This window comes from Oncorhynchus clarkii, unplaced genomic scaffold, assembly GCF_045791955.1.
Source record: "Oncorhynchus clarkii lewisi isolate Uvic-CL-2024 unplaced genomic scaffold, UVic_Ocla_1.0 unplaced_contig_13362_pilon_pilon, whole genome shotgun sequence".
Classification (NCBI taxonomy): domain Eukaryota; kingdom Metazoa; phylum Chordata; class Actinopteri; order Salmoniformes; family Salmonidae; genus Oncorhynchus; species Oncorhynchus clarkii.
The window spans coordinates 57,927-77,507 of record NW_027258209.1 but is presented as its reverse complement, the minus strand read 5'-3'; the positions used below and the strand labels follow the sequence as shown (position 1 = coordinate 77,507).

At 39.1% G+C, this 19,581-nt stretch overlaps 1 protein-coding gene across 1 annotated transcript; it reads right to left on the bottom strand.

The window, feature by feature from the left end:
- Positions 1-17,806: 17,806 nt before the first annotated feature.
- Positions 17,807-18,514, bottom strand: LOC139395967 (putative protein FAM47C). Its single transcript, XM_071143283.1, has one exon. The coding sequence runs from the start codon at positions 18,512-18,514 to the stop codon at positions 17,807-17,809; it is 708 nt and encodes a 235-aa protein (XP_070999384.1).
- Between the last annotated feature and the right edge of the window lie 1,067 nt (positions 18,515-19,581).

Sequence of the window (19,581 nt, the reverse complement as noted above, 5' to 3'; positions counted from 1 at the left end):
TTATGGAAAGTGAAACTGTTATAACAGGGCTGACACTTTCAAATCAATGCCAAACATATTATGGAAAGTGAAACTGTTATAACAGGGCTGACACTTTCAAATCAATGCCAAACATATTATGGAAAGTGAAACTGTTATAACAGGGCTGACACTTTCAAATCAATGCCAAACATATTATGGAAAGTGAAACTGTTATAACAGGGCTGACACTTTCAAATCAATGCCAAACATATTATGGAAAGTGAAACTGTTATAACAGGGCTGACACTTTCAAATAAATACCAAACATATTATGGAAAGTGAAACTGTTATAACAGGGCTGACACTTTCAAATCAATGCCAAACATATTATGGAAAGTGAAACTGTTATAACAGGGCTGACACTTTCAAATCAATGCCAAACATATTATGGAAAGTGAAACTGTTATAACAGGGCTGACACTTTCAAATCAATGCCAAACATATTATGGAAAGTGAAACTGTTATAACAGGGCTGACACTTTCAAATCAATGCCAAACATATTATGGAAAGTGAAACTGTTATAACAGGGCTGACACTTTCAAATCAATGCCAAACATATTATGGAAAGTGAAACTGTTATAACAGGGCTGACACTTTCAAATCAATGCCAAACATATTATGGAAAGTGAAACTGTTATAACAGGGCTGACACTTTCAAATCAATGCCAAACATATTATGGAAAGTGAAACTGTTATAACAGGGCTGACACTTTCAAATAAATACCAAACATATTATGGAAAGTGAAACTGTTATAACAGGGCTGACACTTTCAAATCAATGCCAAACATATTATGGAAAGTGAAACTGTTATAACAGGGCTGACACTTTCAAATAAATACCAAACATATTATGGAAAGTGAAACTGTTATAACAGGGCTGACACTTTCAAATAAATACCAAACATATTATGGAAAGTGAAACTGTTATAACAGGGCTGACACTTTCAAATAAATACCAAACATATTATGGAAAGTGAAACTGTTATAACAGGGCTGACACTTTCAAATAAATACCAAACATATTATGGAAAGTGAAACTGTTATAACAGGGCTGACACTTTCAAATCAATGCCAAACATATTATGGAAAGTGAAACTGTTATAACAGGGCTGACACTTTCAAATCAATGCCAAACATATTATGGAAAGTGAAACTGTTATAACAGGGCTGACACTTTCAAATCAATGCCAAACATATTATGGAAAGTGAAACTGTTATAACAGGGCTGACACTTTCAAATCAATGCCAAACATATTATGGAAAGTGAAACTGTTATAACAGGGCTGACACTTTCAAATCAATGCCAAACATATTATGGAAAGTGAAACTGTTATAACAGGGCTGACACTTTCAAATCAATGCCAAACATATTATGGAAAGTGAAACTGTTATAACAGGACTGACACTTTCAAATCAATACCAAACATATTATGGAAAGTGAAACTGTTATAACAGGGCTGACACTTTCAAATAAATACCAAACATATTATGGAAAGTGAAACTGTTATAACAGGGCTGACACTTTCAAATCAATGCCAAACATATTATGGAAAGTGAAACTGTTATAACAGGGCTGACACTTTCAAATAAATACCAAACATATTATGGAAAGTGAAACTGTTATAACAGGGCTGACACTTTCAAATAAATGCCAAACATATTATGGAAAGTGAAACTGTTATAACAGGGCTGACACTTTCAAATCAATGCCAAATATATTATGGAAAGTGAAACTGTTATAACAGGGCTGACACTTTCAAATCAATGCCAAATATATTATGGAAAGTGAAACTGTTATAACAGGGCTGACACTTTCAAATCAATGCCAAACATATTATGGAAAGTGAAACTGTTATAACAGGGCTGACACTTTCAAATCAATGCCAAACATATTATGGAAAGTGAAACTGTTATAACAGGGCTGACACTTTCAAATCAATGCCAAACATATTATGGAAAGTGAAACTGTTATAACAGGGCTGACACTTTCAAATCAATGCCAAACATATTATGGAAAGTGAAACTGTTATAACAGGGCTGACACTTTCAAATCAATGCCAAACATATTATGGAAAGTGAAACTGTTATAACAGGGCTGACACTTTCAAATCAATGCCAAACATATTATGGAAAGTGAAACTGTTATAACAGGGCTGACACTTTCAAATCAATGCCAAACATATTATGGAAAGTGAAACTGTTATAACAGGGCTGACACTTTCAAATAAATGCCAAACATATTATGGAAAGTGAAACTGTTATAACAGGGCTGACACTTTCAAATCAATGCCAAACATATTATGGAAAGTGAAACTGTTATAACAGGGCTGACACTTTCAAATAAATGCCAAACATATTATGGAAAGTGAAACTGTTATAACAGGACTGACACTTTCAAATCAATGCCAAACATATTATGGAAAGTGAAACTGTTATAACAGGGCTGACACTTTCAAATCAATGCCAAACATATTATGGAAAGTGAAACTGTTATAACAGGGCTGACACTTTCAAATAAATGCCAAACATATTATGGAAAGTGAAACTGTTATAACAGGGCTGACACTTTCAAATCAATGCCAAACATATTATGGAAAGTGAAACTGTTATAACAGGGCTGACACTTTCAAATCAATGCCAAACATATTATGGAAAGTGAAACTGTTATAACAGGGCTGACACTTTCAAATAAATGCCAAACATATTATGGAAAGTGAAACTGTTATAACAGGGCTGACACTTTCAAATAAATGCCAAACATATTATGGAAAGTGAAACTGTTATAACAGGGCTGACACTTTCAAATAAATGCCAAACATATTATGGAAAGTGAAACTGTTATAACAGGGCTGACACTTTCAAATCAATGCCAAACATATTATGGAAAGTGAAACTGTTATAACAGGGCTGACACTTTCAAATAAATACCAAACATATTATGGAAAGTGAAACTGTTATAACAGGGCTGACACTTTCAAATCAATGCCAAACATATTATGGAAAGTGAAACTGTTATAACAGGGCTGACACTTTCAAATCAATGCCAAACATATTATGGAAAGTGAAACTGTTATAACAGGGCTGACACTTTCAAATCAATGCCAAACATATTATGGAAAGTGAAACTGTTATAACAGGGCTGACACTTTCAAATCAATGCCAAACATATTATGGAAAGTGAAACTGTTATAACAGGGCTGACACTTTCAAATCAATGCCAAACATATTATGGAAAGTGAAACTGTTATAACAGGGCTGACACTTTCAAATAAATACCAAACATATTATGGAAAGTGAAACTGTTATAACAGGGCTGACACTTTCAAATCAATGCCAAACATATTATGGAAAGTGAAACTGTTATAACAGGGCTGACACTTTCAAATAAATACCAAACATATTATGGAAAGTGAAACTGTTATAACAGGGCTGACACTTTCAAATAAATACCAAACATATTATGGAAAGTGAAACTGTTATAACAGGGCTGACACTTTCAAATAAATATTATGGAAAGTGAAACCAAACATATTATGGAAAGTGAAACTGTTATAACAGGGCTGACACTTTCAAATCAATGCCAAACATATTATGGAAAGTGAAACTGTTATAACAGGGCTGACACTTTCAAATCAATGCCAAACATATTATGGAAAGTGAAACTGTTATAACAGGGCTGACACTTTCAAATCAATGCCAAACATATTATGGAAAGTGAAACTGTTATAACAGGGCTGACACTTTCAAATCAATGCCAAACATATTATGGAAAGTGAAACTGTTATAACAGGGCTGACACTTTCAAATCAATGCCAAACATATTATGGAAAGTGAAACTGTTATAACAGGGCTGACACTTTCAAATCAATGCCAAACATATTATGGAAAGTGAAACTGTTATAACAGGGCTGACACTTTCAAATCAATGCCAAACATATTATGGAAAGTGAAACTGTTATAACAGGGCTGACACTTTCAAATCAATACCAAACATATTATGGAAAGTGAAACTGTTATAACAGGGCTGACACTTTCAAATAAATACCAAACATATTATGGAAAGTGAAACTGTTATAACAGGGCTGACACTTTCAAATCAATGCCAAACATATTATGGAAAGTGAAACTGTTATAACAGGGCTGACACTTTCAAATAAATGCCAAACATATTATGGAAAGTGAAACTGTTATAACAGGGCTGACACTTTCAAATAAATGCCAAACATATTATGGAAAGTGAAACTGTTATAACAGGGCTGACACTTTCAAATCAATGCCAAATATATTATGGAAAGTGAAACTGTTATAACAGGGCTGACACTTTCAAATCAATGCCAAATATATTATGGAAAGTGAAACTGTTATAACAGGGCTGACACTTTCAAATCAATGCCAAACATATTATGGAAAGTGAAACTGTTATAACAGGGCTGACACTTTCAAATCAATGCCAAACATATTATGGAAAGTGAAACTGTTATAACAGGGCTGACACTTTCAAATCAATGCCAAACATATTATGGAAAGTGAAACTGTTATAACAGGGCTGACACTTTCAAATCAATGCCAAACATATTATGGAAAGTGAAACTGTTATAACAGGGCTGACACTTTCAAATCAATGCCAAACATATTATGGAAAGTGAAACTGTTATAACAGGGCTGACACTTTCAAATCAATGCCAAACATATTATGGAAAGTGAAACTGTTATAACAGGGCTGACACTTTCAAATCAATGCCAAACATATTATGGAAAGTGAAACTGTTATAACAGGGCTGACACTTTCAAATAAATATTATGGAAAGTGAAACCAAACATATTATGGAAAGTGAAACTGTTATAACAGGGCTGACACTTTCAAATCAATGCCAAACATATTATGGAAAGTGAAACTGTTATAACAGGGCTGACACTTTCAAATAAATGCCAAACATATTATGGAAAGTGAAACTGTTATAACAGGGCTGACACTTTCAAATCAATGCCAAACATATTATGGAAAGTGAAACTGTTATAACAGGGCTGACACTTTCAAATCAATGCCAAACATATTATGGAAAGTGAAACTGTTATAACAGGGCTGACACTTTCAAATAAATGCCAAACATATTATGGAAAGTGAAACTGTTATAACAGGGCTGACACTTTCAAATCAATGCCAAACATATTATGGAAAGTGAAACTGTTATAACAGGGCTGACACTTTCAAATCAATGCCAAACATATTATGGAAAGTGAAACTGTTATAACAGGGCTGACACTTTCAAATAAATGCCAAACATATTATGGAAAGTGAAACTGTTATAACAGGGCTGACACTTTCAAATAAATGCCAAACATATTATGGAAAGTGAAACTGTTATAACAGGGCTGACACTTTCAAATAAATGCCAAACATATTATGGAAAGTGAAACTGTTATAACAGGGCTGACACTTTCAAATCAATGCCAAACATATTATGGAAAGTGAAACTGTTATAACAGGGCTGACACTTTCAAATCAATGCCAAACATATTATGGAAAGTGAAACTGTTATAACAGGGCTGACACTTTCAAATCAATACCAAACATATTATGGAAAGTGAAACTGTTATAACAGGGCTGACACTTTCAAATAAATACCAAACATATTATGGAAAGTGAAACTGTTATAACAGGGCTGACACTTTCAAATCAATGCCAAACATATTATGGAAAGTGAAACTGTTATAACAGGGCTGACACTTTCAAATAAATACCAAACATATTATGGAAAGTGAAACTGTTATAACAGGGCTGACACTTTCAAATAAATGCCAAACATATTATGGAAAGTGAAACTGTTATAACAGGGCTGACACTTTCAAATCAATGCCAAATATATTATGGAAAGTGAAACTGTTATAACAGGGCTGACACTTTCAAATCAATGCCAAATATATTATGGAAAGTGAAACTGTTATAACAGGGCTGACACTTTCAAATCAATGCCAAACATATTATGGAAAGTGAAACTGTTATAACAGGGCTGACACTTTCAAATCAATGCCAAACATATTATGGAAAGTGAAACTGTTATAACAGGGCTGACACTTTCAAATAAATGCCAAACATATTATGGAAAGTGAAACTGTTATAACAGGGCTGACACTTTCAAATAAATGCCAAACATATTATGGAAAGTGAAACTGTTATAACAGGGCTGACACTTTCAAATAAATGCCAAACATATTATGGAAAGTGAAACTGTTATAACAGGGCTGACACTTTCAAATCAATGCCAAACATATTATGGAAAGTGAAACTGTTATAACAGGGCTGACACTTTCAAATCAATGCCAAACATATTATGGAAAGTGAAACTGTTATAACAGGACTGACACTTTCAAATCAATACCAAACATATTATGGAAAGTGAAACTGTTATAACAGGGCTGACACTTTCAAATAAATACCAAACATATTATGGAAAGTGAAACTGTTATAACAGGGCTGACACTTTCAAATCAATGCCAAACATATTATGGAAAGTGAAACTGTTATAACAGGGCTGACACTTTCAAATAAATACCAAACATATTATGGAAAGTGAAACTGTTATAACAGGGCTGACACTTTCAAATAAATGCCAAACATATTATGGAAAGTGAAACTGTTATAACAGGGCTGACACTTTCAAATCAATGCCAAATATATTATGGAAAGTGAAACTGTTATAACAGGGCTGACACTTTCAAATCAATGCCAAATATATTATGGAAAGTGAAACTGTTATAACAGGGCTGACACTTTCAAATCAATGCCAAACATATTATGGAAAGTGAAACTGTTATAACAGGGCTGACACTTTCAAATCAATGCCAAACATATTATGGAAAGTGAAACTGTTATAACAGGGCTGACACTTTCAAATCAATGCCAAACATATTATGGAAAGTGAAACTGTTATAACAGGGCTGACACTTTCAAATCAATGCCAAATATATTATGGAAAGTGAAACTGTTATAACAGGGCTGACACTTTCAAATCAATGCCAAACATATTATGGAAAGTGAAACTGTTATAACAGGGCTGACACTTTCAAATCAATGCCAAACATATTATGGAAAGTGAAACTGTTATAACAGGGCTGACACTTTCAAATCAATGCCAAACATATTATGGAAAGTGAAACTGTTATAACAGGGCTGACACTTTCAAATAAATACCAAACATATTATGGAAAGTGAAACTGTTATAACAGGGCTGACACTTTCAAATCAATGCCAAACATATTATGGAAAGTGAAACTGTTATAACAGGGCTGACACTTTCAAATAAATGCCAAACATATTATGGAAAGTGAAACTGTTATAACAGGACTGACACTTTCAAATCAATGCCAAACATATTATGGAAAGTGAAACTGTTATAACAGGACTGACACTTTCAAATCAATGCCAAACATATTATGGAAAGTGAAACTGTTATAACAGGGCTGACACTTTCAAATAAATACCAAACATATTATGGAAAGTGAAACTGTTATAACAGGGCTGACACTTTCAAATCAATGCCAAACATATTATGGAAAGTGAAACTGTTATAACAGGGCTGACACTTTCAAATCAATGCCAAACATATTATGGAAAGTGAAACTGTTATAACAGGGCTGACACTTTCAAATAAATGCCAAACATATTATGGAAAGTGAAACTGTTATAACAGGGCTGACACTTTCAAATAAATGCCAAACATATTATGGAAAGTGAAACTGTTATAACAGGGCTGACACTTTCAAATAAATGCCAAACATATTATGGAAAGTGAAACTGTTATAACAGGGCTGACACTTTCAAATCAATGCCAAACATATTATGGAAAGTGAAACTGTTATAACAGGACTGACACTTTCAAATAAATACCAAACATATTATGGAAAGTGAAACAGTTATAACAGGGCTGACACTTTCAAATCAATGCCAAACATATTATGGAAAGTGAAACTGTTATAACAGGGCTGACACTTTCAAATCAATGCCAAACATATTATGGAAAGTGAAACTGTTATAACAGGACTGACACTTTCAAATAAATACCAAACATATTATGGAAAGTGAAACTGTTATAACAGGGCTGACACTTTCAAATAAATACCAAACATATTATGGAAAGTGAAACTGTCATAACAGGGCTGACATTTTCAAATAAATGCCAAACATATTATGGAAAGTGAAACAGTTATAACAGGGCTGACACTTTCAAATCAATGCCAAACATATTATGGAAAGTGAAACTGTTATAACAGGGCTGACACTTTCAAATAAATACCAAACATATTATGGAAAGTGAAACTGTCATAACAGGGCTGACACTTTCAAATAAATGCCAAACATATTATGGAAAGTTAAACTGTTATAACAGGGCTGACACTTTCAAATAAATGCCAAACATATTATGGAAAGTGAAACTATTTGATTCTGAAATACCCATCCGCTTAGAATGTTCTGTAGAAATACATCATCCTCGTGCCTAAAGACAATAAAAAATTAAAACAATACCAATAGCTTTGTTGTGTTATGATGATACTATTAACGGAACATCAGGATGTAGACACAGCTACCTTTGCTTATATCCATTTCCTCTTGGACAGGTGCTGGAGGAGTGAGTTCGTGAACACCTGTTGTTCATGATAAGTTCTACTGAATGTAATCTAACAGTCTCTGTGTCCATTTCAGGTTATCTGATGTTTTAAAGAGGAACAACGGTAGAGACAAAGAGAAGCCTGTTTCAGTTGGAGACGTTCATCACCTGTTGTAACACTAAAACTAGGAACTTGAGGGGTGGAGGATTACATGGCTTTAGGTGTGTGAGGGATGACAGTTGAGTTCACACAAGATGGCCATTGTTGAGAACAACACCTGAACTTGGAACTCGGATAGAGGATGTGAAAAGCGATCTGGACAGGAGGAAGTGTGAAACAGAGCATGTCGGGCCTCGGGATGGGAACATCGTTGGCTGTAGCGAGTTTTCCTGTAGAGTCATCCACTCAAGTGGACAGTGGGAGAGAAAAAACAAACATGGGTCTGTTGCTATGGTCAAAGGTCCACAATGAATTTTATATTGAATTAATGTCAGAATAATCTTTATCATTAGGGTTAGTTTTCAGTTTTTCTAGACATGGCTACAGTCTAACCAGTACTGACTCATGTAGGTTTATAACCTGGTTATTGATAGACATGACTACAGTCTAACCAGTACTGACTCATGTAGGTTTATAACCTGGTTGTTGATAGACATGACTACAGTCTAACCAGTACTGACTCATGTAGGTTTATAACCTGGTTGTTGATAGACATGACTACAGTCTAACCAGTACTGACTCATGTAGGTTTATAACCTGTTTGTTGATAGACATGACTACAGTCTAACCAGTACTGACTCATGTAGGTTTATAACCTGGTTGTTGATAGACATGACTACAGTCTAACCAGTTCTGATTAATGTAGGTTTATAACCTGGTTGTTGATAGACATGGCTACAGTCTAACCAGTACTGATTAATGTAGGTTTATAACCTGGTTGTTGATAGACATGGCTACAGTCTAACCAGTACTGATTAATGTAGGTTTATAACCTGGTTGTTGATAGACCTGGCTACAGTCTAACCAGTACTGACTCATGTAGGTTTATAACCTGGTTGTTGATAGACATGGCTACAGTCTAACCAGTACTGATTAATGTAGGTTTATAACCTGGTTGTTAATAGACATGGCTACAGTCTAACCAGTACTGATTAATGCAAGTTTACATCCAGACTGAGGTATGTAAAAGATGATATGACTCTGGGCGTGTGTGTGTGTGTGTGTGTGTGTGTGTGTGCGCATGCATGTGTGCTTGCATTTGTGTGTGTATTCAGGGGTTATTGTAATTTTATCAGTCATATCATGAGTCTACAAGAGGTAAGTGCGGTAAATCTTTCAACTACAATGGAGTGCATTGTCCAGCTCAAGAGACGACACACCGTCATGAGCAGATATACTCCATGTTTCACGGAAGTCTATCGCTCTATTGTATGGACATGCAGGGAAAGGACTGAGTGTGAGAGTTGTGTGTAGGTGAAATGATGTGTGTATACAAGGGTTGGTGATAATTCCACCAATTCAATTTTAAATCAATTCCCTCTCCCTGTAAATTCCATTTAATAGAATTCAAATTATAGGTCAGTCTTTGAATTCAGATACAATTCAATTCCTCTCAATTCCAATGTTCGATAAATTCAAAACAATTCAATTATTTTATTCGCCAAGTGCGTTTGCACATACACAGAATTGTACTATTTGGTGCTGCTAGTGATAGACAACATTTAGAGACAGAATACTGACAGCAGAGTTTAAACCAAGTTTGCATAAAGTATACACAGCTAGGTAGAGTGAGCATATTATCCCCAACAATTATCCCCAACAATTCCACTTCAAATTAAATTCCCTTTCAGGCTGATCATGTCACTGTTCAGACAGCCTAGCAGTATGGGAAATATACAAATACAAGTTTAAATGATTTAAAAACAATCCTGCAGTACATTTTTTATACTAAGTGCATTAATGCCAATAAATGGGAAATATAGTCATTTTGAAGTCCAATTTAATTAAATTCTAAAAGACGAAATGTTTTTACAATTCCAATTCAATTCCAATTCAAACAGTCAAATTCTAATTCAATTTAAATTCAGTAACTTGAACATCATTGAAATTCTTATTCAATTCAATGTAAAATCTTCACTTTATGGAATTGACTCCAACCCTGATTTATATTGTATGTGACCCATTGGATTTGAAGCCCACTCATCTACTGTGTGCCACAAAGTTGTGTTAGCCAGCCAAGCTAAAGCCTAGGCATCAACGAACCATCTCTGTGGAACACAGCTACGGCCGGAAGTAACTAGCAGGTTAGGATAGTTAACCCTCTAGAGTCTAAGCCCTGTCTAAACCGGGGATGAGGAAACTATTATACATCAGGAAGATTATATGTATTCAACCCTTATTTTAGGAACTAAACTATCTCCATATATACATCCATTCGTTTTGTAAAGTGGTACAGGTTCGTGGGTGTCCTAGGGCAAAATGGAGAACACCATCATGCTCGTGAGAGTTTCAGCTTTCCACAGAGGGGTCATATTAGAGTGTAGCCCAAGCTGTCTGGAAGCTACAGACAGAAGTTGGTAGAAGACGCTGTACCAACATCAGACGAGTCTTTTGAGGCCTGTGGGCATCCTGGACCAAATTGTGTTGGTGAGAGTCTCAATAGAGTGGTCGTAATAGTTTGGACGCTACAGACATTTTTGTGAGAAGACGGGTTTTCGGGAGGACAAACACCGCTCTAGCTCTGCCACCTTTCACCGCAGATTCAGAAGAGTGATATGGGCGGATGTGGTGGATTGAGACAAAGCCCATGGAAAAAAACAAATATTTCCAGCTTAAACAGACGGATTTTAATGTCGATTTTTGTATTATGTATTATGGAGCGACCATTGTAGACCAAGGGTTAATGTAGCAGGTTAGGAAAATTAGGCTACGGTTATGAAAAGCGTTAGGTTTAGGATTAGCTAAAATACTCTTCTAACCTGCTATGAAAAGTCACTTCTGGTTCTGATTCTAGATATACAGCTAGGGGAAACTTTAAACCCGGAACAATACAGGGATAAAGCAGTGTTAATACCTAACCCCTCTCAAGAAGTGTCCTTACAGCTTTAACAGGTGAAGGAGTGAAGGAGGAGAGTTCAGAAATCAGCCGTTAGGTGGCACCATACAGCAGAGAGAGAGAGAGAGAGAGAGAGAGAGGAAAAGAGAGAGAGAGAGGGAAAGAGAGAGAGAGAGAGAAAGAGAGAGAGAGAGAGAGAGAGAGAGAGAGAGAGAGAGAGAGAGAAAAGAGAAAGAGAGAGAGAGGGAGGGAGAGGATGTGGGAGAGAAGAGAGAAAGAGCGAGAGGTGGAGAGATGGAGAGATAGAAAGAGAGAGAGAGAGAGAGAGAGAGAGAGAGAGAGGTGGGGGATAGATGGAGAGAGAGAGAGGGAGAGAGAGAGAGGGAGAGAGAGAGAGAGCGAGAGAGAGAGCGAGAGAGAGAGAGAGAGAGAGAGAGAGAGAGAGAGAGAGATTAATTGGGAGACCCTTAGTTTACACTGACCCTGTTCAAAGTCATCAGTAACCTCCATTCTTTGAGGACATCTCTGTGATTTGATCATCACTGATCACTCATTACTTTAATTTAAGCAATTCATCCTCTCAGATCGATGGTAACTCATGGGGCCTGCAGTGCTTGGAGGACTCTGTCTCTCTCTCCTGGCGTCTCAGGGCTTTTTGTTCTTCCGTGTTGTTATACAGATCGTGGTTGTTGTGTATTTACAGGAGTTTTGTTGTCTGATAAATCAACCATAGTAAGCCCCCTGAGCACTGTGGCATTCAATACATTATTACTGGTTTCATCTGGCCAACACACACACACACACACATATGTACTTTTCCCTCATTCTTCTTGTCTTCTGTAATAGCTGTCGTTTTCCTCTACCTATAGTGTGCTCACCGTGGGCTGGCAGCCAACCATTCTGATAGAGAATAGAGGTTTTCCAATAGTTTTCCTAGAACTGAATAACAACAATCTCCTAGTAGAAAATGATAATCACTATAAGATGGATGACACCGTTTTCATAGGAAAAGGTTCCAGCTAAGAGTGACTCAACATATTGGGCCTGAGTTGTCTGACCTCCTGGAGTTGGCAAAGTTTGTGTTTGTGTGTGTGTGTGTGTGTGTGTGTGTGTGTGTGTGTGTAGGCTTCATGCTGTGAAGCGCTGCCTGTAACGGGGAGAAAGCATGTGATGGTTACAGTGAGTTGTTCATCTGCTGTGGGATATAAGCACAGCAGGGACTAAATATGGACAATAGCACCCCCAGCTGGGTGATAACATTGGTGCTTTGTCAACAATCTCCTGTACACTTTCTCCTGCTAGTCATGAACACACAACACACAATATTGTGTATACAACCACTCTTCTGCAAATTATATACACTGTCAGCTAGGTGGGACCGTGTGTGTGCGTGTCTGTGCGTGCGTGCGTGCGTGTGTGAGTGCGTGCGTGCGTGTTTGTGCATGCGTGTGTGTGTGCGTGCGTGCGTGCGTGCGTGTGTGCGTGCGTGCGTGTGTGTGCGTGAGTGCGTGCGTGCGTGCGCGCGCGTGCGTGCGTGTGTGTGTGTGTGTGTGTGTGCGTGCGTGCGTGCGTGTGTGCGTGTGTGCGGATCTATGAATATGGCATTGAATACAACCGTCACATTAGTACCAGCAGTCATCATGTGCTGCATCAAGTGGTTGGAAACATTAGGTACTTTTTGATTGGATACACCTGATCACACACAGTGAGACAATGTATACAGCATATTAAGACAACTTCTAGATAGGCATCTTTCTCTCTGAGTATGCAGGTTTTGTAGGCCTACAAAACCTTTTTTAATTTATTTTTTACTTATGCATACTTTATTTAACCAGGTGAGTCCCAATGAGATAGGACTCTATATCTTAACAATGCTTAACAATCCTTTGCTTGAGCGCCTGAATCCTGTCCACTCCTTTCCACTAACAGGCATCAGGCATGCCCACAATGGACAAGAACCATCCATTTACCATGGAGTAGTCTTGGAGAGATTACACTGGGGCTGATGTTCTGGAAGTGCATGATCCAGGCTAGTCTGGTGTTTCTCCACCCTCTCCTCTGAGACCCCAGCCATTCCATCTATTTGATCTACTGTATTCTAGAACTAGCACGCATCATTCAACTGTTCAACCAATCATCAAGCCCTTTAGTTGAATCAGGTGTGCTAGTTCAGTGCTACAACAAAATGGTGAAACATTTGTGTCTCCCAGAGGTTTGAACAGAGGTTTGACCATGTTTATCTGAAGTTCATTTTGAGGAGCACACCTGACAAATGAAACAAAGATTGCACCCCTTGCAAGAAGATTTAACAATCATGACAGTCAAGCATGTACACATGATAAAGACAGGAACCACATTCCTCAAAGACATTGTGGTTTACCAATACACGCTTAACCTGGCAACAAACCAGTTTGCCCTGCATCTCCTTGCAGCTGCGATGGGGAAAAAAATGCAATTTCCATGAGACCAGGGGCAGAGAACACTCAATTATTTATCCTGCAATCTCCTTCTGGTGGAGTGAAAGCCTTTCACATATTAACCCTGGGTCCCTGTAGTCTGGTGATAGAGCAGCCAAGGAGACAGAGATGGCAGGGTTGTGTTTATTAGGCACCAAATGGAAGAAAACAAACTGAAGTGGGGAGAGAACACCAGGACATGTCAAATCAGAAACACTCATTTGTGTTTTCAAGTGCAAAACATTTTCAAATGGTTTATTTTCCATGCCCAAATGAACACGACCCAGGAAACCTCAGAGGAACACTTCTCTGAGTCAGCCTGATATCAGAGATATCTACAGTATCTCTGCATAGATGTCCCACAGACAGATCCAGGAGCAGGGCTTAAGGAGAGGAGGAGGCACCAAGCCTGAGGGAAGTCTGATAAATGTTTCAGGGATGGGTTAAGCTATCTGAGAGGAGGAGGCACCAAGCCTGAGGGAAGTCTGATAAATGTTTCAGGGATTGGTTAAGCTATCTGAGAGGAGGAGGCACCAAGCCTGAGGGAAGTCTGATAAATGTTTCAGGGATGGGTTAAGCTATCAATATGTTTTATGTCATTTTTTTGGCATTGAGTGATTCCAAAATACAAGAATTTGTGTACACACCATCTACCAATACAGATACAGTAGTCAACCCTGTCTTCTGCATTTGGCAGGTTCTCATCCACGTCACATCTTATGTCATCTTGGGCAATACACCTAGGAAATAATATTTTGGCATGCCTGGTCCATCCCTGGCAATCTTCTGCAGATATGTCCAGGCATCCAACATTCATTGCATCCAGGAGGGACATTTGATCATGTGGATGGTGGTCATAAACCTTCCTCCATGAGGAAAAGAATACCTCTATATGTTGAGGAATGGAAAGTAAGGTGGGAGGAAAATAATTCCTCTGTGGGGTTGAGGAATAGAGACTACATGGGAGTAGTGAAATGCCACATTGTCCCTTACGATTACAAACATTGGCAGATTTCGCCTCACTGCAACCCTTTCCTCACCTGGCACAACCCTTCCATAGAGGTCATCCAGGAATGAAATGAGACGCTCGGTGTTGTATGGCCCAATTAGCGGTTTGTGTACAGAAATCCATCACAGGATATTACTCCACACATTGTGATGTTGTCACCCCTCTGGTCCACTGTGGCTCCCAATCACATTCCTTCCTCACCACCGTGTTTTGGCCAAGTTGAAACCAGCCTCATCCACAAAGATGAATATGTGGGGTGTTTGCCTGGCTTCAATCTCCATGACTCTCTAAAATAAATCCACAAGGCAACATAAGAGTTAGGCTATTACGGTAGTTTACATTATACCTTAAAACATGCCATTGTGTGCCTCTGCCCTGTTTGGTTTTGTTCAAAACCAGTTCTGTATTTTATAGTCATCTTACCTGGACATATTGGTTCCTGAGTTGCTTGACTCGTTCCTCTCAAAGGGGACAGTGTACAACTTCTTCATCCTGAATTGAGGACTCTAGAAATTTCAGGACTCTAGAAATAGTTGTTATGCTTACATTGTGAATATTTCCAAATGTAATGTTGTCTGCCAACAGTGTCCCGAATCTCTGTGAGTTTTATGCCATTGTTTTTGATTACCATATCAATGATTTCAGTTTCCTGCACAGCAATGAAAATCCTACCTCTTCCTTCTGTGGGAGGTAACCATTGGCTCCTAAGCAGAAATACAAAAACAATTACACACAAGTGGGTTTGGAGGCTTTGCTCAATTGACATCTGTAATGTGCAGTTCAGTCAGATGCCCTTGCAGAATGCACATCTTACCTGTTGTTTTGCCGGCAATTTCTCACAATAGATGCCACTGTTGTGCGTTGCAGATTTGGCTGCACTCTCAGACCAGCCTCTCTCATTGATAGATCATGATTTATTACATGTTCAATTATAGTGGCCCTAATCTCATCTGAGTACAGCTCTTGATCTTCCTCTCAGTCTTCTTCCACCATGCATACGTACTCCTCTGCCTCTCCCTCTCCCAGCCACTCTTCTTCTTGTCAGCCACTTCTCTATATCTGGCTGGGTCCAAGTTTACATTACAGTACATCATTATTCCTAAGATGTCCCCTTCTGTATAGATGGTAATGAAATTGAAAGACTAACACCTAGGTAGGTGTTCAGCTACAATGGGAATCAGCTTTGCTTGTTCTAATTTTGTTGATAGTATTTCATTTGTAGATTAGAAATATATTTCAATACGGTATTACATAGAAATGTAGAAATATGTAGTCATTGAATGCATTTTTTGCCAAAGCTGTCCGCTGTCCCGGCCGCTGTCCCGGCCGCTGTCCCTGGCCGCTGTCCCGGCTGCTGTCCCGGCTCCTGTCCCGGCTGCTGTCAAGGCTGTTGTCCCGGCTGCTGCCCTGGCTGTTGCCTCCTCTTCACACAGCTGATTGAGGTGGTGATTCTGCTGCTGATGCTGGGCTTAGTGTCTCCAGGTATGTGGCCTCGGTCTCCCTCATGAAGTTCAGGTATTCGCTGGTTGTGCTCGCAGTGTTTTCTCTTCCCTGGGAAAATATATAGGCAGAAGTAATGAGGTGTACAGTCCAGGAATAATAAGGTACAGACACCAAAGTTAACCTGAGTAATGAGGTGTACAGTCCAGGAATAATAAGGTACAGACACCAAAGTTAACCTGAGTAATGAGGTGTACAGTCCAGGAATAATAAGGTACAGACACCAAAGTTAACCTGAGTAATGAGGTGTACAGTCCAGGAATAATAAGGTACAGACACCAAAGTTAACCTGAGTAATGAGGTGTACAGTCCAGGAATAATAAGGTACAGACACCAAAGTTAACCTGAGTAATGAGGTGTACAGTCCAGGAATAATAAGGTACAGACACCAAAATTAACTTGAGTAATGAGGTGTACAGTCCAGGAATAATAAGGTACAGACACCAAAGTTAACCTGAGTAATGAGGTGTACAGTCCAGGAATAATAAGGTACAGACACCAAAGTTAACCTGAGTAATGAGGTGTACAGTCCAGGAATAATAAGGTACAGACACCAAAGTTAACCTGAGTAATGAGGTGTACAGTCCAGGGATAATAAGGTACAGACACCAAAGTTAACCTGAGTAATGAGGTGTACAGTCCAGGAATAATAAGGTACAGACACCAAAGTTAACCTGAGTAATGAGGTGTACAGTCCAGGAATAATAAGGTACAGACACCAAAGTTAACCTGAGTAATGAGGTGTACAGTCCAGGAATAATAAGGTACAGACACCAAAGTTAACCTGAGGGCAGCCAGTGCGAGTGCGAGTGCATTTTTGTTCTCCAACCATGAATTGTCTCATCAAATTGAATAAATCTTATCCACAAAGGCCAGTGTGAGGCCAACCAAATCAACCAACCAGATACACAAATGATGCAAATAATATAAGGTCTTGGGTCATAATATAATTAATTGAATCAGTGTGAGTTTTATATATAGATTCCTAGATTCAGACTGTCTCCTTGAATAACGTTTAGAAACATAACCCTGCCATGACAAAAGCCCTCTGTGAATGAGATTGCCCACCCCTGTTGAAGACAGCTAAATTGTGTGATTAGTGAACATGGCAATCAATTGACGTTGAACTGTTTACCAACCGAGAATGGACCCTTGGCTCATCGGGGTGCAGGTCTCAGCGGTTGCAGTAGCGTTGATTGTTTAGATGGACCCCGGGTGTCTGGGGGTGCAGGTCTCAGCGGTTGCAGTAGCGTTGATTGTTTAGATGGACCCTGGGTGTCTGGGGGTGCAGGTCTCAGCGGTTGCAGTAGCGTTGATTGTTTAGATGGACCCCGGGTGTCTGGGGGTGCAGGTCTCAGCGGTTGCAGTAGCGTTGATTGTTTAGATGGACCCCGGGTGACGGGGGGTGCAGGTCTCAGCGGTTGCAGTAGCGTTGATTGTTTAGATGGACCCTGGGTGTCTGGGGGTGCAGGTCTCAGCGGTTGCAGTAGCGTTGATTGTTTAGATGGACCCCGGGTGTCTGGGGGTGCAGGTCTCAGCGGTTGCAGTAGCGTTGATCGTTTCGATGGACTCAGCGGTTGCAGTAGTGTTGATTGTTTAGATGGACCCTGGGTGTCTGGGGGTGCAGGTCTCAGCGGTTGCAGTAGCGTTGATCGTTTCGATGGACCCTGGGTGTCTGGGGGTGCAGGTCTCAGCGGTTGCAGTAGAGTTGATCGTTTCGATGGACTCAGCGGTTGCAGTAGCGTTGATTGTTTAGATGGACCCTGAGTGTCTGGGGGTGCAGGTCTCAGCGGTTGCAGTAGTGTTGATTGTTTAGATGGACCCTGAGTGTCTGGGGGTGCAGGTTTCAGCGGTTGTAGTATCATTGATTGTTTCGATGGACCCTGGGTGTCTGGGGGTGCAGATTTCTGAGGTTGTGTCTTCACCGTTCGAGCTCACAGCTTCCTCTGATGCCACAGGTTCAGGAATGTCCTTTGAAAAGTATAAGTATGTTTGTTTTGAATCAAATAAAGTCGAATACTCAGTCAAACATGTATCTATGTCCACGGTGTTGTGCTTCCAAGGATGTTTATGTAACACGATATCAGTTCACGTCTTGGGCAATGCTCACTCTCACACGTTACAGCTAGCTACGCTAAAGACATTGGTAGCTAGCTAGATAGTTTTTAACCAAATGACTATGTATTACCATGCTGATCGTCGCTGCTCATTATTATCATGGCTTTAAATAATGCTGTCAGTGATGTGCAATCCAGCGTCTCTCCACTAGACGGTCACTGGTTGCATCCAAGCACAATGTCGACTGTTTTATAGGTTAACGTATCCAATATTTTTTTAAAGACCTTTACATTCCTGGTGGAAGAATCCAGTTGCCTCTGGATGCTGGAGTCTGCCCAGATGTTTAAAAGAGCTTGGACATCTCCAAATGACCAATTTGTTGCTTCCGTCATTAGCTTTAGAGGTATTTGTTAGTGTAGCTTTACCGTTCGTAGTCAGATTGACCTTCTCTTTTAAAAATGGAGCCAGTGACTCGTGCATGAGTATTAACAACATACACAGCACTGTGACATCTTTGCGTGAGGCCAATCATTGAGTACGGCTATTTGTAACCCCGCCCACCGGCCTACTTGGTTCAAGGTCAGTACCAGATATCAAATGAGGCTGGATATCCCGCTTGGTTCCAGGAATCAAGCGGGCCGCGGGCAAGTGGGAATGAAATAAGGGCCATGATATTCATGGCACGGCACCATAACAGTCCACAGGGAGAAGGTAACACGGAGTCAGGCCCCGGGGTATTTATTGGAAGCTAATGACAAGTGTTACATTTTTAATGGGCTACCTTTATTTACTGTCTTATTGTGGCTGTGACATTTGACTGGCCAGTTTGTCAGGTAATTACGTGGTTGACAGACGCCCGTAGAAAGGACCAACA